The sequence below is a fragment of the Tachyglossus aculeatus genome, chromosome X1, assembly GCF_015852505.1.
Source record: "Tachyglossus aculeatus isolate mTacAcu1 chromosome X1, mTacAcu1.pri, whole genome shotgun sequence".
Taxonomy (NCBI): domain Eukaryota; kingdom Metazoa; phylum Chordata; class Mammalia; order Monotremata; family Tachyglossidae; genus Tachyglossus; species Tachyglossus aculeatus.
Window position 1 is genome coordinate 36,561,565 of NC_052101.1, and position 23,080 is coordinate 36,584,644.

At 47.2% G+C, this 23,080-nt stretch overlaps 1 protein-coding gene across 1 annotated transcript in view; it reads left to right on the forward strand.

The window, feature by feature from the left end:
* The window catches only part of GLRA1 (glycine receptor alpha 1), a 43,129-nt gene extending 24,927 nt beyond the window's left edge, over window positions 1–18,202 (forward strand). The window contains exons 4-8 of the mRNA XM_038740165.1: window positions 4,883–4,965; window positions 5,819–5,956; window positions 6,163–6,377; window positions 6,499–6,645; window positions 17,918–18,202. Of these exons, the coding sequence (XP_038596093.1) occupies window positions 4,883–4,965; window positions 5,819–5,956; window positions 6,163–6,377; window positions 6,499–6,645; window positions 17,918–18,202 (868 nt within the window). The remainder of the gene's footprint in view (window positions 1–4,882; window positions 4,966–5,818; window positions 5,957–6,162; window positions 6,378–6,498; window positions 6,646–17,917) is intronic.
* The last annotated feature ends 4,878 nt before the right edge of the window (window positions 18,203–23,080 follow it).

Consider the following 23,080-nt stretch of genomic DNA (forward strand, 5'->3'; position numbering starts at 1 on the left):
GGGACTATTTCCAACACAATTTGCTTGTATCTTCCCCAGCGCTTAGTGCAGTTCCTGGCACATAGTAAGTGCTTAACAAATACCAAATATGGCCAACCAGCAAGCGAGAATTGAACACCACCTGTTTTATCAATGGTACTTACTGAGGGCTTACAGTGTGTAGAGCACTTAGTACAGTGCTTGGCTGAGTACAACAGAGTTGGTAGACACGTTCCCTGCCTACAATTAGTTTACAGTCTAGTGGAAGAGGGTTTAGTCACCTATCCCTAGATTTGCGAACGTCCCTGAACTCCAAAGCTTCCCCAGAGGCATCCAAGAATTTCCCATCTGCCTCTACTGCTGATCTCTGCCCAGGAATCATTACAAGGTGACTAGGGTCAGGTTGGCTGGAGAGGAAAGGCCCCTGCACTGTTTGCCTGAAATGGCCACTCAAAAATCAGAGTCTCCCAAAATCCTAGAGCTGAAAGAAACCTAAGAATTCCTCATTCCAGCTCACTGCCTCCAAGCAAATGACTGACCACCCAATGTTGAGACCATTTGTTCTTCCTTTAGACACCACCATAGTTGGGGGGGGGGGGGGTCTGAGTAGCCTCTTCCACTGTCTTATCAGTGTGCTCTCTAAGTTCTTCATTATGTCCAAGAGAAATCTTTCCTGCTTCAATTTAAGCCCTTCTCTTCTTATTCAGTCCTAGGTGGGCATCAATCAATCAATCAATCAATCAGTGGCATTGATTGTACCCTTATTATGTGCAGAGAACTGTAGTAATTGTTTGAAAGAGAACAATATGATTGAGTTGGTAGACCCAATACTTGAACACGAGCAGCTTGCAATCCAGTGAGGAGATAGATGGTAAAATAAATTACAGAGAGGGGAAGCAGCAGGGGATGTGCTGTGGGGCTCGGGGTGGAGTGAGTATCAAAGTGCTTAGGGGCTACAGACTCAAGTGCATAGGTGACACAGTAGTGAGGGAAAATACATGGGGAGATGATAGATTAGGCAGGGAAAATTAGGCAGGGAAGGCTTCCTAGAAGAGGGGAGTGTGGTGGTCTGTTGGATATGAAGAGGGTTGGAATTCCAGACAGGAGGATGGATATGAACAAGGGGTCTACAGAGAGGGTAGACAAGATTGAGGGACAGTTACTACGTTGTTAAGTGTTTGGGTCATGAAGAGCAAGACGTGGTGGGGAGTCGGGGAGCGGAGGGGTTTAGAGGCAAGGGGATATTTCCTCTGATGCTCCTCTTGGGCTGGTTTGAGAAAGATGGAGGATTTTAGACTGATCTGGATGGGGCATTTTCACTTCCATTGTCCCAACTGTGTGGCTGACGCTACACGAGCATTTACCCAGATTCTGAGATTCACTTCGCTAAGGTCCAGAAAAAATAATTTTCACTAAAACATCCGAGTCATTGGAGCCAAAAGTGGGTCTGGATTTGTGAGGTGATTTGCCGGTTGAAGTGCTAGTATGGGAGCAAGAAGAGAGATAGAAATCAGAGAGCAAGCCAGAAAAGTGAGAGAGCTTTGGGACCCATGGGCCAGGCCAGCACTAGCTGGGACCTTCTAGATCCAAGCTGGTGGTTTCAAAGGGACAATGCCAAGGTCACTCAGCCTCAAAAATTAACCTGGTTTGACAGTTGTCCCACTTTGGAGTTCTTATCTCCAAGAACTCTATGGCTGAGACTCGGAGCTGCCTCCTTACCTCTGCCTCCTCCCACACCCAAACCTCTGTCCCCGGATGTATTGCCCCCCATCTCTGTACATTGGCCTTAAAGGACCCTAACCCCAACCTGAAGAAATGGCCTGGGACATGTGCACCTCCTAGACTGCAGTGGGGTTTTATCTGCCAGAAAAAGCCCCAGCAGATGGTAGAGTCTCCCTAGGCTGTAAACTTGCTGTTGGCAGGGAACATGTCTGCCAATTCTGTTGTATCACACTCTCCCAAGTGCTAAACAGAGTGCTCTGCACATAACACTTGATCAATTACTTCATCTGTAAAATGGGATTAAGACTGTGAGCCACTGGGATGTGGACTCCGTCCAATCTGATTAACTTTGTATCTATCCCAGCACTTAGAACAGTGCCTGGCATGTAGTAAGTGCTTAACAAATACCAAAAAAATAAAAAAAAGGGTTTGTGGAAGCGGTGCCAGGCTGCAGCTGCTTTTCTCTGTCTCACTGGAGTGGCACAGGTCAGGTCAGGATGGAGGTTCCTTGGTAAAATGGAGGAGCCAACACAGGATCCCAGGGAGGCAGGGTGGCAGTCTGGCAGAGAAGGACACCCAAGACCCTGAATTTCATGGCAGGAAAGCGAAAGACTGGTTTTGCTCACCCAGTAGATAGGATGGAGAGAGATCCAGGAGGAAAAAGCCATAATAATAATAATAATAATAATGGCATTTATTAAGCGCTTACTATGTACAAAGCACTGTTCTAAGTGCTGGGGAGGTTACAGGGTGATCAGGTTGTCCCACAGGGGGCTCACAGCCTTAATCCCCATTTTCCAGATGAGGTAACTGAGGCCCAGAGAAGTTAAGTGTCTTGCCCAAAGTCACACAACTGACAATTGGCAGAGCCGGGATTTGAATAAAGGGGTGAGGGGCAGAGGAAAAAGTTGAGCAGGCCAGATTCCCCTGGCCGTTGGCCTGGAAGGGTCATTCAGGTGTGAGATTCCCTTGGAGCCATGAATGGGTGTCTCTCCACCATAGTGTTTGGGGAACTTCCTGATGCCATTCTCCCCGAGGCTGCTGGAGAAGACTGTCAGGGCCCAGGCGGAAGACGTAGAGAACGTCAGCACCAGAAGCTATGCAGAGTCAACCGAAACTGCTTCTGGCTTTGCAGACTGTTCACATCCTTGCCTGCCTCAGCCTGCATAAGCCCAGCTGGTGGTGGTTCCCGGCTTCTGCCCAGGCCCCTGAGATAACTCCTCCTGGTGGGTTCAGCAGAGATCGTCCTCGCGAGGAAAGCAGCCGAGAGGTTGGGGCTATGCCAGTTTTATTCATAATGCAAACTCATGCGAAAGGGAGAGGCAAATCCGAGAAACAGGTTGAAGAGAATTGCTTTCTTCTCCTCTGTCTTCAGGCCTCAGATGTTTGTGAAACCCTGTTCGCTCAAGCCTTGTATTACCACCACGAGTTGCAGGGGTTGCATTCCATTATGTCGCTTACCTCATGTTATCAGTGCCCGCGCTAGACTGTAAAATGAAAACTAAGCAGCCACCACTCTAACCCAGGCTGCCTCGGTACAAGCCAGGCAGATCTAGGTCCGAAAGCCTCCAGATGGACAGCTGTAGCAGTAACCCAAACTGCCGCGCACGTAGACAGGGTTGGGAAATTGGGATTTGAATGCAGTTTGAAATTTTTGGTGAGCCATAAGCAGGCACCTGGAAGAGTTGCCACTGACCTGGGTCACCAGGTGTCTTTTTTAGTGCTTGGCCAAGAGGCTGGCATCACCCTAGCATGAGAGATGGATCTGGAGCCTCATACCACTGTGGGCAAAGCAGGGGCAGGAAATGATGTATCTAGAGCTGAGAGATGGGTCTAAGCCCTCTCTGGCCCATGTGGGCAAATCAGGGGCAGGTGCCCCCGCTCCTCGCTGCTGATCTTAAAATAAGATTTCTGCATTCTCCCATGGCACTGGGCCCAGGTGTTCTGCAGTAACTGAGAAGCAGTTACTTCTTTTCAGCAGTTACTTCTTCTGAGAAGCAGTAACTGAGAATCTGAGAAGCAGCGTGGCTCAGTGGCAAGAGCCCGGGTTTGGGAGTCAGAGGTCATGGGTTCTAATCCCGGCTCTGCCACATGTCTGTTGGGCAAATCACTTAACTTCTCTGAGCCTCAGTTACCTCATCTGTAAAATGGGGATTAAGACTGTGAGCTCCGCGTGGGACAACTTGATCACCTTGTATTCCCCCTCAACGCTTAGAAAAGTGCTTCGCACATAGTATGCACTTAATAAATGCCATCATTAACTGTAACCTCCTCTCTTCCCAGCCGAGGCAGAAAGTCTCTTGAGTGATGGGTAGGGAGCATCACTCTCCCACCCCTAGGCAGGACTGCCCCCAGACTGCCCCAGACATGGACCTTTCCATCTCAGAAAGATCTTCAGAAAAGGAGATTTATCACAAGTCCTCAATAGTCCAGTGCATTGTCACCAGGGGAGGAAGGGGCTAAGGAGGAAGGGATCAATCCATTACCCCAAGTGACCTTCTCCTCTGCCTGCCTGCCTCCATCACTCTCTTCCCTCCCTGACTTTGGAATAGGTGACTGGACTCCACCCTCAAATGAGATGTTTCATCCAAGACCTGGGTTCTAATCCCAACTCTGCCACTTACCTGCTGGGTGAACTTGGGCAAATCACTTAATCTCTCTGCGCCTCAGTTTCTTCATCTGCCAAATGGGAATTCAATACCTGTTCACCCTCCTGCTTAGACTGTGAGCCCCTTGTGGGACCTGATTATCTTGTATCTACCCCAGTGCTTAGTACAGTGCTTGGCATGTATTAAGTGCTTACCAAATACCTCAATTACTATTATTATTACTTCTCAAATTTAAAACACAAACCCCAGAACATTTCCGTTACAGATCTGCAAATGGACCTCACGGCTCTGCCCAAGTCACCAGCTTCAGGTGGAAAGAAGCGTCTGTCCTCACCTCCCCCAGCCCTGACACAAGCTCCCACAAAAAGAGAGGGTGAAAAGAGAGAAAGAAGAAAGGGAAAAGAGTGTGCTTATGTGGGGTGGGAGAGGAGAGAGGCTTGTTAAAATTGTTTTAGGTGTGCCAGCTAATTTCTTTTAGGCCCCCTATCTGAATAATATTAGACCCCAGAGGTTCAGGCACTAGGTCAACTGCATAGTTAAAATTAGCTTGTCCTTTCTTCTTCTCTCCTCAGGATTACCCTGACTCTCGCCTGCCCCATGGACTTGAAGAACTTTCCCATGGATGTCCAGACGTGTATCATGCAGCTGGAGAGCTGTGAGTCCTGAGGGATGCCTGCCTTTGGGAATGACTTCCAACACCTTGTCTGACAATCCTCCCTTGACTTGGAAAGAGTGTGTGTGGAAGAGAGAGAAAGACCAAGAGAGCTTGCAAGTCCAGTGGAGGGGCACTCAGTCTCCTTTTTATCTCCATTCTCCCCCTCTGGGCTGCTCAGAAAAAGTTTTTTGGTCACCTTTTTTTTCAGTTTTCCCTCAGTTTGGCCTTCGTCCACCCACCACTGAGGTTGGAGTTGAGCCTGGATGATAAAACCCATAAGCAAAGGGCAAATTTAGTCGTGCTAGCCTTTCAAAAACAGAAATTTAAATCCATGAGAGAAAGCGATCATTTAGCCCATGCCTCGGCCTCTGGGCAGGGGCATTTAAATCATGAGTACCTAGCTCATTCTTTTAAAGACTTCCCTGGGAGAAAATTGTCCAGCCTCCTTCAGGTACCCATTTCAGGGTCAAATGACCACCTAAAGGTAATTTTCTTTATGTCTAATCTAAAGCCTTCCTAACAGTAATAACTGTGGTATATGCCAAGCCTTCACTTTGTGTCTAATCCAGTGCTAAGGGCTGGAGTAGATCCAATTCAATCAAATCAGACACAGTCCCCATCCCACTTGGTACAGTAAAACCCCATTGCCTCTAGTTCCTTATTTGAAGCGTTATTAAGTCATCCATCTGCTTTTCGACTGGCAAAGAGTGTTAGAAGCTTTGATTGTTTTCAAACTCTTTATTTCGCTGACAGTTCCAGGCTTGCCTTTCCAACATTCGCCTACAGAAAAGTGAATCCAGCTTCACCGAAGAGCTTTCTCGTTCTGATTTTTCTCCCCTCCTCTCTTTTCTAGTTGGGTACACCATGAACGACCTGATATTTGAGTGGCAGGAACAAGGAGCCGTGCAGGTGGCTGATGGCTTAACTCTGCCCCAATTCATCCTGAAGGAAGAGAAGGATTTACGCTACTGCACCAAGCACTATAACACAGGTTGGTGAGGTGGCCTGCCCCTTACCTGTCCCAGAAACATCCGCCCAGCCCATTTTCCCACTCCACAGCTGACTGATGTCAAATGGCCCTTCATCTCCACAGCCCCCACAGAACATGCCCCAAGCTCTCTGAGGTGTGTTCCCCTCTACACACACCCCATGCCCAGAAACCCCTGCTCTAAGCTAACTCCCTCCCGTTGTTTTCAGGCAAATTCACCTGTATAGAGGCTCGCTTCCACCTGGAGCGACAGATGGGCTACTACTTGATCCAAATGTATATCCCCAGCCTCCTGATTGTCATCCTCTCCTGGATCTCCTTCTGGATCAACATGGATGCCGCACCAGCCCGGGTGGGCTTGGGTATCACCACCGTGCTCACCATGACCACCCAGAGCTCTGGCTCTCGGGCCTCACTGCCCAAGGTGAGCCCACCTTTCCGCCCCCAGGGGAGGAGGCTGATCCTGGAAAGGCGGGCTGGGAAAGGGCAAGATTCTCCCTCAACTGATGCAATCGGTTTAACCTTCCTCCCTCTGCCAATGACAGGTGTCCTATGTGAAAGCCATCGACATCTGGATGGCGGTATGCCTGTTGTTCGTGTTCTCCGCCCTGCTGGAATATGCCGCCGTCAATTTTGTGTCCCGCCAGCACAAAGAGCTGCTCAGATTCAGGAGGAAGAGGAGACATCATAAGGTAAGAGTCCCGTCATTGGCCCCATTGATCAGGTGGAGCCATCCTGATGGGGCCCAGCTGTCTAGATGGCTCAGCCCAATGTACTGAGTATCAGTCACCTCTTCATGAGTAAAGATAGAAGAAAGGCCTGGTCCTCCCACTGCCGCCCTAATGCATTCACCAATAGACTTTCTGGAAGCCATTCTTCCAACTACACTGAAAGCCTTTCACTGAGCATGAAGAATTATTTATGCTCAACACATAGACCAGAATATCTGTGCCGCCTGGTGTACTCTGGGAAGGAGGGCAGACCAGGAGCAAAAAGTTGGTGGATTGATAGATAATGGGCAACTGTTGGCACAGCTATCTTATTTGCGGGGACTATGTCCCCAGAAGGAGAGGTCCCAAACAGTAAATTGTGAAACACTGGGTTGAGAACTTCCTCAAGAATCTTGGGTGTAATTCACGGGGGTACCCCCTCTCTCTGAAGCTTGATGGAATCAAGGAAGGCGAAGATGAAAGTATTATTTCCATTCCAGAAGTCCAGACCTCCCTCCTTGGGTGGTCCCTGATCCAAATGACTTTGGCTAGGTAGTTGGACCTCTCTCCCATACACCCACTTCATCTGATCTCTATTGAGTCACCCACACATTCATTCATTCAATCGTATTTATTGAGTGCTTACTGTGTGCAGAGCACTGGACTAAGCGCTTGGGAAGTACAAGTTGGTAACACATGCCAGAATAGGATTCACAGGAGGACCCATTCGAAACAAGGCCCATCAAGAGACCCTTAAGTCTCAGGGTTCTCATCTGTTCAGTCAATCATATTTATTGAGCACTTCAGAGCACTGTACTAAGTGCTTGGAAGAGTAATAATTAATAGTAATAACTGTGGTATTTGTTAAGTTCCAGACACTGTACTAAGAGCTAGGGTAGATACGAGGTAATTGGGTTGGACACAGTGTCTGTACCACCTAGGGGTCTTAATCTTAATCCCCATTTTATAGATGAGGTAACTGAGGAACGGAGAAGTTAAGTGACTTGCTCAAGGTCACAGAGTAGACAGGTGGCAAATCTGGGATTAGAAACCAGATACTCCCAGGTTCATGCTCTATACACTAGACCACACTACTTCCCTACAATGAGTACAACAGAGTTGGTAGCCACATTCCCTGCCCACAGAAAGCTCATAATCTAGAGAGGGAGACAGACAGACAGTCCAGCTAGGCATTCTGAATGTCCTAATGAGATCTGTATTACCTGAGGCCCAGAGTTGCTCACTGTAGATACGGGCTCCACTGTCTGCACAATCAATCAATCAATCATATTAATTGAGCGCTTACTATGTGCAGAACACTGTACTAAGTGCTTGGGAAGTACAAATTGGCAACATATAGAGACAGTCCCTACCCAACATTGGGCTCACAGTCTAAAAGGGGGAGACAGAGGAAAAAAAAAACCAAACATACTAACAAAATAAAATAAATAGAATAGATATGTACAAATAAAATAAATAAATAAATAGAGTAATAAATACGTACAAACATATATACATATATACAGGTGCTGTGGGGAAGGGAAGGAGGTAAGTTGGGGGGGACGGAGAGGTGGACGAGGGGGAGAGGAAGGAAGGGGCTCAGTCTGGGAAGGCCTCCTGGAGGAGGTGAGCTCTCAGCAGGGCCTTGCACAGAAAGACCTGTTTCATTGGGGTTAGTTTTAAAGGAGCCACCCTGCTGAGAGAAAGAGAGAGACAGAGAGAGACAGAGACAGAGAGACACAGAGAGAGACACAGAGAGAGAGGACTCTGGAGCACTAATGGGAGATCAATGACATCCTGTTGGGCCCCATCTATCTTCAGAGTGATACCAGACCAGCAAGTCACCTGATGGACACTGCTGATAAAGTCCTAGTGAGCATGGAAATCATTAGTGTTCAGTCAGAGCCTGTCTGGCAACCAATATGCCTAGCTAGGGGTGCTGCAATAGGGGGTCTATGCATCTTTGTGGGTGTGTACGTGGATATATATATAATCTACAATAGATGTGATGGGTATATACATAAAATGTGATGGCATAATATATAAATATATAAAGTAGAGAATGTACTATGGAAGATATTTATAACTAGAGCATATAAAGTGCATTTTAAAATATATTTTGTACTCATACCATGCTAAAACATGGAGGTTGCATTCTTGCAAAACCTCACATAAAGGAAAACTTACACTATAGTCCACATTCCATAGCTGGTGCCACTCATTCATTCATTCAATCGTAATTATTGGGTGCTTACTGTGTGCAGAGCACTGTACTAAGTGCTTGGGAAGTACAAGTTGGCAACGTATAGAGACGGTCCTTACAGTCTCTCCAACCAACGACACCATATGCTGCATCCAAATGGGCTGGGTTTTTTAGAAGAACATTATCTAATTCTTGAGCAGCATTTTAGGGAATACCCTTAGTGAAAATGCATATTCTGGCAGAATTGATTGTATTCAGCCCAGCTCCCCTGCTGCCACAGCTGGTGTTATTGCAACAGTTTCAGGGGATTCAGGGTAGGGCTGAAGAAGGGATCTGAGCTCTCTCATGGCTGGGACAGGATGGAAGGTGGCTGCCAGCTGCCATTTTGGGCCCCGAGGAGGGGGCTAGAGCGGAGCTGAAGGCCTGGTTTAGTGGATAGAGCAAGGGCTTGGGAGTCAGAAGGTCATGGGTTCTAATTCCGTCTCTGCCATATGTCTGCTGTGTGACCTTGGGCAAGTCACTTCACTTCTCTGGGCCTCAGTTACCTCATCTGTAAAATGGGGATTAAGTGTGTGAGCCCAATGTGGGACAGGGACTGTACCCAACCTTACTACCTTGCATCTACCCCAGTGCTTAAAACAGTTCTTGGCACACAGTAAGCACTTAAGTGCCATAATTATTATTATTATTATTATTATTATTATTATTATTATTATTATTATTATTATCTCCTGTAAACTGGCCCAGAGAGACACTGCAGGGACAGGACCCAGTTCATTTTTTTTTTTTGCTTTTTTTTTTAATGGTATTGTTAAGCACTTACTACATGCCAGGCACCGTACTAAGCACTGGGGTAGATACAAGCTAATCTTATTGGACACAGTCCATGTTCCACTTGGGGTTCACAGTCTTTATCCCCATTTTACAGATGAGGTAACTGAGGTACAGAAAAATGAAGTGATTTGCCCAAGGTTACACAGCAGACAAGTGGTGGAGCCAGGATTAGAACTCAGGTCCCTTGGACTCCCAGGCCCGTGCTCTATCCACAAGGCCATGCTGCTTCCCTGGCTTCTAAGAACCACCAATTAGATTAAACTGACTGCTGGCAACCAAGCCTAGACAGCAGGATACATCCCAGAAAGAAGATGTTCAGGGGAGACCAAATTAATCATATCCAGCCCTCTTAAATACAGCAGAAAAAATACCCGCATCCAGATTACAACATCACAGAAGATGCTTCTTGGAAGTCTCCAAGTTAAGATCACTAAACCCAGGGGCTCCTTGAACTTTACCCTTTGAGGATAGATCTAGAGAAGCAATTGGTTGCAAGATAAAGATCCTTTTCGTTCTGAGCTGGGTAATCTGCGTACTGAGATCTTGCTCGCAAGAAGGGGCTACAATTATCAAAAAGACTTCAAGAAAAGATTGTCTTCAAGTCACCCTGGCTGGCTCCCCCAAATGGAATGGGAGACAGAGTGCCTCTCTTCTCACCTAATCTCTCAGCAATTCTCCCAGCGGTTCTAATTAGAATCAAACCCAAGTACTCCCACCAGTTGAAGTGTGACCAAGGTTACATTCTCTGCAAATCTGAATAGATTGCAAATATGCAAGTGCTTGGGGACATCTTCCTGGATCTGCCTTCTTCCTCACTGGACCCTTGAGATTCTCCTTTCCTGTATCTGTTCCAGGTATCTATCCGGGAACCTGAAATCACTGCCTGTACCAAAAGGCTTCTAGGAAAGTCCCAGCAGATGAGCTAAGGAGGACTGCAAGGGGCAGCAGGCATTGACATCCTTGACAGCCATTGCTGCCAAAACTCTATCTCTTTCTCACCTGTGAGGCTCTGGGCTGGGTGGACTAGACCGGCTCACTGTTCTGGCTGCCAATCACTGCCAAACATATGTGTCATGTGGGTGAGTTAATGCCGCTAATTGGGAGGCTGGTTCTCCCATCCCACAGAGGGGGATACCTGGCTTGCATATCCCCCAACTTGGCAGTCCTGGGTCTTCAGCTCCTCCTAAATTGTATTCTCCCAAGCACTTAGTGCTTTCTGCACATAGTAAATGCTCCATAAATACCATCGCGTGGCCTAGTGGCTAAAGCAAGGGCCCAGGAGTCAGAAGGACCTGGTTTCTAATCCCACCTCTGAAAATTGCTGGCTATGTTACCCTGAGCAAGTCACCTGATATTTCTGTGCTTCAATTTTCTCAACGGTAAAATGGGGATTAAATAGTTGTACTTCCTGCTACTTGGACTGTGAGGCCTATGAGGGACGGGGACTGTGCTTCAATTTTCTCAACGGTGAAATGGGGATTAAATAGTTGTACTCCCTGCTACTTAGACTGTGAGGCCCATGAGGGACAGGGACTGTGTCTGACCTGATTAACTTGTATCTACCCCAGCACTTAGAAAAGTGCTTGAGACATGGTAAGCACATAACAAATATTATTATTGTTACAATAATAATATTTACTTTTTCTGTACTTCTTGGTTTCTCCAACTGTTAACATGAAACAAACAAACCTGTGCAACAATCCCTCCCCTGGGTACTGTAAGAACAAGCCATTAATACAAATAAGGGCAGCAGGGAAGAAAGGTGCTCTAAGAACCCAAAATACACCTAGTTCTGCCAGAATGTGTGTTTTGATTATTGCATTTTGACTCAAGCATTGTTTGGGGATTAGGGAAAGTTCCTCTGACAGTGCACATCTACCTGTTAGGACATGATGTGTTGTGCGAAGAAACAGTTGTGGACTTGTGTGTGACCTTAGTTGCAGGGTGAGCTTTCCTTAACATGTGCGTTACAGGAAAACTGATAACAGTCCTTCCCACGTGCCCCTCACAACACAAATGTGAATGAGAGACCCAAAATAACTCAAAGCCTAAGAACCTCAGCAACAGTGATTCTGACCTAGGACTGGGTCAGACCAATGATGCGTTCAGCCCAGTATTCTGTCTCTGACAGTCACGAGATACTTGAACACAAGGCACTCAGGTTGGACACAGTCCATGTCCCACTTTGGGCTCACAGTTTAAATTCCCATTTTCCAGATAAGGTAACTGAGGCGCAGAGAAGTTAGGTGACTTGCTCAAGGTCACACAGCAGACAAGTGGCAGAGCAGGGGTTAGAACCCAGGTCCTCTGATTCCCAGGCCTGTGATCTCTCCTCTAGGCCATGCTGAATTCCCTGAACATTTTTTTTTTCCATTGGAGCGGGGAGGCATGAGGTTCCTCTAGGCCACCCTGAATTCCCTGTAGCATTTTTGTTCACTGGAGCAGGGAGGCATGTGCATTGTTTCCCTCAAACCCATCAGCCCGGTGATTAAGGCAGGGAAACCCTCTGCTGAGCTTCTAGCTCATTCGATCTCTGCGCCTCTGCCTGATTCTGGGCTGCACCCCCTCGTCCTGCTGGCTTCTCACCAGTCTCCACAACGTTTTTAATCAGGCTTTACCGACACCATCTGGCCACGGGTGGGAAGGCCAGGCCTCTTCTCCGCTTTCCCAATCCCGGGTCCTGGAAGCCCTGCTGGCCTCAGGGAAAGACAGAACTACAACAGGGGAGAGTGTCATCATTCATGTTTCCGAAGTCCCTTCCTGCTCATTCTTTCAGCAGTTTCCTCTCTTTCACACCTGCTCCCATTGCACACAAAATCCCGTGAAATGCTCCTGGCTCTGATCACAGTAAATTTCAGAGTGGGCATTTTATCATCTTCACATGCAATTAATTGGTGTCTTCTGGGTGCCCGGGCTGTGGAAATCGCCACGGCCTGGACTCTTGGCTTTGAACCATGCTAATTAAAGCTAGTGGCACACGGGTAATCAAATTCTATGGGCTGACTGAACCACAGAGATAGAGCCCCCCCGTAAACCCCACCCCTCCCCAGGCAGGTACAACTGCAAAGTACTTGAGTTCTCATTTTACAGGGTCTGTGCTTTCAGCCAGTTTCTTCAGAACATTTCCCACCCCATTCATTCCTCACAGTATTTTGAGGAGGGGGACTGTGCTTTTACACTTGTAGTGTTTCATTCATTCACATCAAGGAGATTTCTTTTCTCAGTAATGTTCCTCCTCTAGCCTTCTCTCTGTCCTCCCCCCATTTTTCTTTCCAACTGCCTGTCTCCTCTTCTCTCGCTACCCCTCTTATCTCCTCCCCCATCTCTAATACCCTCTTTTTCATCATCAATCGTATTTATTGAGCGCTTACTGTGTGCAGAGTAAGTAACTCTCAGAGTAAGTAACAGAGTAACTCTGTTAACTCTGCAGAGTAACTCTGCAGAGTAACAGAGTGAATAACTCTCACTTCCTTTAAAGCTAACTCACTGACCCTTCTCATTTTCCCAAACTACTTGAAAGCAAATTTCTCTGATGATCAAAATTAAGTTCCCTAGTAAGAAATGTTGATGACTGTCTCCTAATGATTTCATTTAAAAAATTTAACAATATTTGTTGTCATCCATTAGCTATCTCAGCCTTGGAAATATATGAAAAATACCCATCCCACAGGGATATTCTACCACCTTGTCCTTTAGTTCACTGATCACAAAATGAAGAAATCCCTATTAAAGGGACCATCCCAGGCCACCTCTTGCTCACTTTTCTACTAAGAATCTTGTCTTACCATGTGCAAACAAGTGAGTGCTATTGGTAAGGGAGAGGTCTACAATGGAGCAGAATTCAACTTTCAAGGTCATAAATATGGGCCACTTTTAAAGTGAGCACCTCACTGAAACTTCAAGATCCTGCAAGACTTAGTGCTAAGTGAGAAGGGAAAGAGAAGCAAGGTAAGAGAACCAAGCCAAGGGTGTGAGCTTTTTTTTTGGCGGGGCGGAGGAGGGGGGATGATTCTTTGACACTGAACCTAAAAGTCCCCTGAGGAGTGTGAGGGACAGAGGGAGCTTGAAGTTTGTGCCACTACCCCAGATCAGGGATTGGCCCAGTCTCAAAGAGATGCACTTCTATCAGATTACCCCAGACATCCCAGAAATGCATCTGGCTAGATGCCCAGTTGAATGACTGGTCTTGGTTTCCTAAGGGACAGACTGTGTCTAGGCATGGTTTCTGTGTACCTCGATCTTGACTATCTCACTGCCGACCTCTCGCCCACATCCTAACTCTGGCCTGGACTGCCCTCTCTCTTCATATCCAACAGGTGATCATACTCTGTACCTTCAAAGCTTTATTGAAGGCACATCTCCCCCAAGAGAGCTTCCCCAACTAGGCCCTCATCTCCTCTTCTCCCACTGTCTTCTGCATCACCTTTGCACCCTTATTTCACCCTTCCCTCAGCCCTGTAGCGCTTATGTGCAGATCCGCAATTTATTTATTTGTATTAATAAAAATACAAATGTGTGCACCCCTCTAGACTAAAACTTTTTATGGTCAGAAAACAGGTCTACCAATTCTATTATATTGTACTCCCTGAAAGACTTAGAATAGTGCTCTGTACACAGGAAGCACTCAATAAATATGATTGACTGATCGATTGATTGAGATCATTTGTCTGTCTTCCCCCTTCTAGACTATGAGCCCATTGTTGGGTAGGGATTGTCTCTATCTGTGGCCAAATTGTGCTTTCCAAGTGCTTAGTACAGTGCTCTGCACACAGTAATTGCTCAATAAATACAATTGAATGAATGATGCCTCATTTTTAGAGAGCAGGTGATTGTATCCTCAAACAACTCTTTTTGGGGACCAAAGGCCAAGGCAGGGATTCTCTAGGGGTGGAGCATCCCACTATTTCCTCATCCCCTTTCTCTCCTTGCTGGTCTTCACCTATTTCAGTCCTTTCTCAGAGCCAGGTGGTCTCCCAGACCTCCCTCCTTATTCCTCCTCCTCCTCCCAGTCATCCCAAAAAGTCAGACAAGTGTCTAGGTGTTCTGCCTTGGTTCCAGCAGTCTGAGTAGTCCCACAGAGGAACCGGAACAGGTTCAGAACAACTGGATCTGTTTGGGATGCAGGAGAGCAATGTTAGCCTGAACAGGGCTTGGGGTTACCCTACCCTGCTCAGAACACTGAATCTGGAGACTCTGGGTCAATCCCTGAGTAGTAGTGGCCCTGCTGTGTATTCTCCAACTACTTCTCCCCATAGCCTCCCTGCTCCCTCTTTATTCCCTCTCCCTTCTCCCACCTGTTCTGACTGTAGGAAGGCAAGAGTCCCAGGCTTTGCTCCTAAGCCAAGAAGAAGAGAAGGAATTAAAGAGAAGGGTTTACAGAACTGTTGGAATCCTACTTCATGACCACCATATATCCTAAGTGGTTTCGCTTCACCTGTTTGACCTTCATAAATCTCTCAGGGCCTGGGTGTCTGGAAAGAGGGAGAGAGGGATTCTCCTCAGGTCTTCATATCTTCCCAGGTCCTCACGATTCAAATGCTGGGCTTTAAATCCTTTCACTAGAGTGATTGCTAGAGTCAGATTGGCATTAAGTGGGAACGCTTCTGTTCAAGAACTAAGTGTATTCAGTGCTCAGAAATAAATGGTTTAAAGTAAAGAAATTGATGAGCTCTGCTAGCTGAGCTGATCCTGAGATAAGGAGGATCGTAGCCAATTTTCTCAGGCTCCTGTGTTTGGCTGCACTGCCTGGAGATAAGAGATTGTTCCTGAAGCTGGGGCAGTGTTTTGTTGAAGTCCAAAAGGGCCAGGGACTCCCCTCTAGGGCTAGAAGCAGCATGGCCTAGAGGATAGAGCACAGTCCAGGGAGTCAGAAGGACCTGGGTTCTAATCCTGGCCCTGCCACTTGTCCACTGTGTGACCTTGGGCAAGTTACTTCACTTCTCTGTGCTTCAGTTCCCTCATCTGTAAAATGGAGATTGAGACTGTTAGCCCCAGGTGGGACAGGACTATGTCCAACCCAATTTGCTTGTATCCACCCCAACTCTTAGTAGAGTGCCTGGCACATAGGAAGTACTTAACAAATACCATTATTATTATTATTATTATATATTAATAATAAATTACAATTATTGATTAATACCATTATTTATTAATGATAAATTGTTGTTATTACTATTTATTATAATAATAATAATCCCCCCCATTAGGATGCATCCCTTCTTCCCCCTTCCTCCCCCACCCCCAGGTTGATCTACCATCTCCTGGATTTAGCCTTGCAGGCTGTCACTAGGCTGGGTGAGAGGGATTCAAGCCAGATCCTCATTCTTCTCCCTCCCAACTGCCTATACCCTCCCAACCTGCTCATTGCCAGTGCCAGAACCCTCCTTCCTCCCCAGCCCAGAGTCACCTCAGGTTGCAGAACCTAGATGACAACTTGCACTTGAAGATCTTTTTCAAGGGAAAACCTAGGAACTAGGGAATGGTCGTCACTGCTCATTACAAGGAGAAAATTGAGTCCCAGCTGCCCCCAAACTCTTGATTCCCCCTTGAGGCAGATAAGCTTATTTACAATGACATCAGGGTATGTGTTAGCAGACCAAGATATCTCTTTGGAATATGTAAGCTTCAATGATAACAATAATAATAATGGTATTTGTCAAGTGCTTACTGTGTGCCACTGTTCTAAGCGCTGAGGTATGTACAAGATAATCAGGTTGCACACCATTCCTGTGCCATATAGGGCTCCCAGTCTTAATCCCCATCTTAAAGGTGAGGAAACTGAGGCATTTAACTGAGAAGTTAATTGACTTACCCAAGGTCACATAGCATCACACAGCACAGCTACTTTTTAAATGTGCCACCCAAACAAACAAGTTTTAAGGAAATGGAAAACCATTTTGTCTGGCTTTGCTTTTTCATGAGAAACAGCCATATCATGGCAGTGGCCAAGGGGTCAAGATCCCAGAGTGCTACTGCGAGGGACAAAGGGAGGGAAGGGCTAACCTTTCAAAGAAGAACTTGTCTGGGCCAGGATCATGCCTATCCAAACCTACATCTGGGGCTGACCTCTCCTCCCTGCGCACCCATGCTCTGCCCTAGCAGGGGAGCACCAAACAGAAGCCTCGGGCCTGTGAGAAGAAAGAGAGGCTGACCACAGCCAAGATATGAGCCACGTGTCCATGGCACTCACCTCCCCATCTCATAAGTGTGACCTTCCCATTTTGCAGCAGTAGCAGCAGTAGAGCCTCCCAAGTGTACATGACTCCTGAGGCAAGGGCCCCACTTTCCCTGACCTTGGAAAAATCAGGGCTTGGTTCCAATAGACCACCCTCTCTCTGTATAGCTCATGAGGTTCAAAATGTATAACAACCCAGTCTAACTTTGAAGCCATTCAGTAAGACCACACATACACACATAATCAATCACACACATGCCTACACCTTGTATGCTGGAGAAGAAGCCCTAGTCTGTCTTTTTAAGAGTCAGATGTGTGAGCACTTTAGGGAGGAAGGTGGCTGTGAAAGAAAGCGATTGTTTCTTTGAAACTTGATTGTTGTCAAATTGCAAACAAATCAAAACTCTAAGCCGAGTCTGTTAGGTGTGCGATCCAGAGTGGAGGTGACGTGTAAAAGCTATTCTGTATTGGGGCTGGACTGGGGGTAGTGGTTGGGGAGAAGGGTGGAGGAGGGTTGGGGGAAGGTGCACATGAACAATTCAGGGGAAGAATGGTGTTTCAGCATCCCCCCCAACAGTTCGCCCATACACACCACTACTGCCCGCTCCCCCCAAAAAACCCTGCCACCACCACCCTGGCTTTGGAATCAGTTGTGGCTTACAGCCTGGAGTTATCCCTGATATTCCACAGGGACTTCCAAAATCCCCCCTTCCAGACTGGCCAGGAAAAGGAGGAAGAGGAGCCACCAAAGCTGGGTGGGGAGAGAAGAGCAGAGGCAAACCAGGGGATATGTAAGAATTTCCAGATGGGAAGGGTCACAAGAAAGCCAGCCAATCCACTTTCCAGAGGCTGCTGGATCCCCTGATTTGCACCTGTGCATCCATCACTCAGCGGCACCCTTCTGTAAGGCACCTCCCCAAGGCAGAGAGCCTGGCAATTCCCAGGGCCAACAGAGGAGGCTCGGCACCCTGGGAGAGCCTTATGGTGAGGGTGCATTGGTCCTGTCTCATTTTGAGTAGAGCCCCATGCTGAATCTGTTTCAGGAGGACGAGGCCGGGGAAGGGCGGTTCAACTTCTCCGCCTACGGGATGGGTCCCGCCTGCCTGCAGGCCAAGGATGGCATCTCGGTCAAAGGCACCAACAACACCACCAATCCTGTCCCACCGCCCTCCAAGACCCCAGAGGAGATGCGCAAACTCTTCATTCAGCGGGCCAAGAAGATCGACAAATTGTCCCGGATCGGCTTCCCGATGGCCTTCCTCATCTTCAACATTTTCTACTGGATCATCTACAAGATTGTCCGCAGGGAAGACGTCCACAACCAGTGAGGGGGGAGGGGAGGGGGGGAGGGCAGGGGCCGGGGCGGGTACGGCACAAGGAGTATGAGAGAGAAAGAGGAAAGAACCAAGTGAGAGAGAGCAGAGCGACAGTCTCTTCACACCTACATGTGCAATAGCAATGCAGTAATGCATGAATTTAAGAATGTGGCAATATCTATTTAAAAATGGGATGGGTTGGGGAGGGGGGTTGTCTTTTAAACATATGGACTGAGGACTGGTGGGGGGTGGGAGGGTGGGTGGGAGTGGGCTTGGGAAGAAAGCTTTCAAACATTTGAGTCGGGGGTGGGGGGTTGATTCTGGGGCTGGTGACAGGTTTCCAATTCAGAGGGGCCACATTTGCCCCAGTCTAAGGAGGAAAGCAGTGTAATATATAAAATATATATTCATGCTTAATTATAATGCAAAAAATTTTCTTTTGAGTTTTAGCCTATTAACTGCTTAGATTTTAAAGTCACTGGAGTGATTTACGATTCCAAGTGACGAAATGATGGCAAATGAGCTTAACCCGATATTTGCCCCAATGTCCACCCCACCAAAGGCCATACCAGTTTCAAAACAGGCTTGCAGAAACACAGGCTCAGGACACAGAGTCCTTCATTCATGCTTTCTGAGGTTGCTTTGGAAGTGGAGGCTGGTGCGACAGAGAGGGGAGCATGGCAGAAGCAAATGGGACAACGACGCAGGTGGTTTGGAAACGAAAAGAATTTCCACTCCTTCCTTGCCATCGTCATCCCTTTTCCTCCTGCCTCCTCCTCTGGGCTCTTCCACCACCACCCCCAAAAAAGGGGTCAGAGGTAGCCATCGTGGCTTTTCATTATAAATGTTGTCAATATGCAATCTTTTTTTAATTAAAAGAAAAACCTCGAGAAGTAATATGCAGACAGAATGATCGTAAAAAGATGCAATTTTTTTAAAGGTCTATTTTTTTGGTAAGTCTCTTAGGAATAGCAACGGGGTGGTTGGTAGGGAAGGTAGAGTTGGGGGAAAGTAGTGGATTCTATATGGCTGAGGTGGAGGGGCCGATGGGGACCTGTGAAGCTGCATCCTCTGGGAAAGGAGGCAGAGAGTTTGTTTGCCTGCAGGTTGGCCATTGGGGCCGGTTTGGTCTATGGTCGGGGGTGGGAAGTGGAAATGCACAGGAAGACAGACCATTATTTTCTGACATTTACATAGAGCAGTAATTATAGAAGCTGGGGAAATGACCCCCCATTATATTTTTGTAACTTTTTTGGTGCTTTGTTTAGCTCTAAGGATTGAGAAGGTTGATTTGTGAGTATCCCGACTCTCCAGAACAGGGAGAAAGAGGGAGTCGGAGGCTCACAGGAAGGACAGTAGGGGGTGGCCAGATGGCCACCCTCCAGAGGTGGGATTTGGGCTGGCAGATGGCTTGCCCACAGGGCCAGGGTGATGGGGTGGCACTACAGGAGAGAAATGAAGCTTCCACACCGCTGCTACTGTGGGCCACCTCTGTGCCTGAAACAGGTCCGCTTAAAGTCCTCTGCATTGCTTGCCTGTCTCTTCCTGTCCCTGTGTCCCAGCTGCCAGCCAGGAGGAGAGCGCTGCAGCTAGACTGAGAGGTCAGGGTGACGGGTTCTATTTTTTTATTTGCACTTTAGTGGCTCAATACAAGCAGTAGAAGGGCAGATGTTAATTGGTTCCCCACCACATGGCCCAGAGCTCTGAGCAGTCGGGTTCCATTGGTCTTAGAGTCACAGAGGCGGAAACGTCACGCTCAAAAGTAGAAAATCAAAGGCCACTGGATGCACCCAAGGGGACTCCCTGGTGAAGAATTCCTCCTTTCACCTGAGAAATCCTGGCTGGGTCTGTTCAGGCAAGGTGAAGCACGGGGACTATTTGTAGTAACAATCTGGATAATTCAGGAAAAACAAAAAAGAACCCTGGGTTTGGGAACCCAGGGATGAAAGTGGGAGGGAGGAGGAGGAGGAAGAGAAGAGAAGGGTAATCAAGAGGGGCTTCCCATATAGACCAAAGCCACCAGGTCATGACCCCACCCTGCTCTTCCCCACTTAGCCCGCAAGGACTCAAACAACAAGCCCTACAACAGAACCCCACCCAGCCCATATTTAGGTTGGTAGAGAAGGACAATCTTTTCCCCTGCCCTGCACTGGGCCACCCATTTGAAGCTAAACCAAATTACCCAGAGTGGCATCTGGAGGATTTGGCTTAGCCCATGGAGGAAAGGGATATCCTCGCCCTGAACCCATCACCCCAGGGTCCCTGGATCAGAGGGCTTTGAACCCCAAGGGTAGAGGTAGGGGCTCAGCTGGGATTTCCATGCTGGTGGTGGAACCAAGAACATCTACTTATTTGACTGCTGCAAAAGCACCTTTCATCAGCACTAAATTCACTTTATCTAAAAAAAAGAAAAAAACCCTAAAAAAAAAATCCTTTCCCTATTTCATTCTGTAACAAAGCAGTGGGTCTGAGTGAGGCCCTCACAAAAGAGCAAGCTGTGGGCACTGAGGGTTGTGGCCAATGTAGTAGGGCTTCCCTGGCATCACCCTCTGGACAGGGAGCCCTGGACCGGTGGCATTCATGGGCCCAGTCCACAGGAACTTTGGCACTTCACCAGGGGATGGGGAAGAGAGCTAGTTCTTGGGCCTTCCACACTGACACTGCTGCTGCCACTGTTCTTTGACTTGTTGCACTACAGGATGGAACTCGGGGCAGAAGCTCCTCTCCAAGTTCCTCTTATTTGCAGGGGGAGGATTCCACTGGACTTTTTTTTCCAGGGTCTTTCCCCACTTAAATGGTCCCAGAAAAATTAGTCTTGCTTTGGGGTTGAAAATTCACTGGATGCTCATTGGGTTACGCTGACCTCTACGTCCCAGGCCCTGCCTTTTTGCATTTTATAATCGCATGCCTCACACTCTTGAACATTCAGCTGCTGCATTTTCCTGTTCCTCCATTCTCAGGAGGACTTGGGGAGGAAAGCAGGATAGGGTCCAGCTTGTTCTGCCCTCATGAAAATTCTCCCCTTCCCTCATATGGCCCTTTGCCACCACCCACACAGCAGCAGTCAGCAGGAGTGGAGGCAGCAACGAATGAAAAACTGTAGGGAAAAGCACATCTCCAAGTTCTTACCAATCCATGTGCATTATCACACAAGACAAGCCCACTCCATGGAGTCTAGGCTTAGGAGGTGATTGCAAGTCTGAATGAAGTTGGTTGGTTGGCCAGCCAACCAGCATATGAAGTTGATGGAAGGGAAGGCCAAAGAGCAGGAGTAAGTAAAATGTATATATATATTGAAACAATTCTATTTTTAGTTCTGGACTCTAGAGTTCAGGAGAGATTATCGTTCCCTCCCCTTCCAACAGCCTATGAATAGGTCCCTGTATTTTTTTACAAACTGTATTTTTTTCAAGCTTGAAAAAAAGCAAAGAGCAGGGAAGCTGTTTCCTGTCCTCAAAGCATGTCACTTTATGAGCATTATAAATACAAAATTATTTTTATGATTGTTAGTCTATGTGTTGTTGCACTGAGGGTGGCTGCTGCAATAGTTCGATAGCATCAGGGAAGCATTTTGTCTTTCAAGGAACCAAAGTTCCTTAGGCCTTGCAGTGTTTTGATGTTGAAAAGAGCTGAATACGATGACAAAGTTGGTGATGTTAGTGGCACTGTTTGAAGATGGCACTCCATGTTGGATGGCAGACTTAGAGGCCAGTGACTTCTGTGGATCAGCATGAGTTCCGAGATGTGGAAGAACCCCCAGCTTGTTAGAGGTCTGCCGCCTTTATGGTAGCCTACGGAACCCTGTCCCTTTCCACCTAGATAGTCTGCATATGTTTGGGTCTTGGCTTTTGGGTTTAGTTCCCTGATATAACTTCCAGTGGGACTTAAGAGTGACAAGCTGGAGCAGGGGATTGCCACACCAAAAATTATAATAAGAATAACTATGGTATGATAACCATATACTATGTGCCAAGCACCATATTGAGCACAGGGGTAGATAAATGATAATTAGGTAAGGTGCAGCCCCTCACCCACATGGCCTCAAGCCCTTTGCTTCTCCCAGGTGTGGGTTACGGGCTGGTTTGACACTATTTAATCTCATCATTTCAAAAATATAAAGTTTCTTCAGAAAAAGCCAAGTTAAAAAACATTTTAATTGGTTCCCTCTGCCTGATCTTTTTGCTCTGGTTTGAATTGAAAGCAAACGACTGAGAACTCAAAATAAAATTCTCTAAACGAGAACCAAAAAATGTGAGGAAAATCCCAAGGACCTCATTTCTCTTAACACCAGGTCAGGGAGCCTGAAACTGGAATGACTTGTTACACTGCAGAGGCCTATGGCAGGCAGAACGAATTGCAAACTGCATGAAAGTGTAAGCCCTTGGAGAGAAAGAAACACTTCCTTTCTCAGTAGAGATGGCTGTTCTCGAATCATCCGTGCCTAAGCAGGGAAACCATATTTTGGGTGAAGCCTTATTTTTTATTTTTATTTTTTTACTGTGGCTTCTGAAAAATTGGGGTAGGCGAAACTTCCTCTGCAGCTGGATATTGTGGGTCTCTGGTTCTTTGGAAGAATTTTTAAGGAAAGGACGTTCTGGAGTGCTCGTGTCCTGCTTGAAGGCAGGGAGACGGACCAACAGACACAAGGTCCCTTCTGCTACTAGGAGCTGATGAAGGAGGCAAGAATGTGCCTCCCTCCCAGCTATGCACTTTCTTCTTCCTGTTATATCTGCCTTTGGAGCCTGGCAGACTCTTAAGTGGTTCATACTGTGAAGGCGGAGGAGGGAAGATATAAGGCTGCTAATATGTAGCATCATTTTCTGCCATTTTGATGAAGGCCAAGGTTATTTAAAGAGATAATTAAGGCACTTGATCATTTTGAGGGGCATG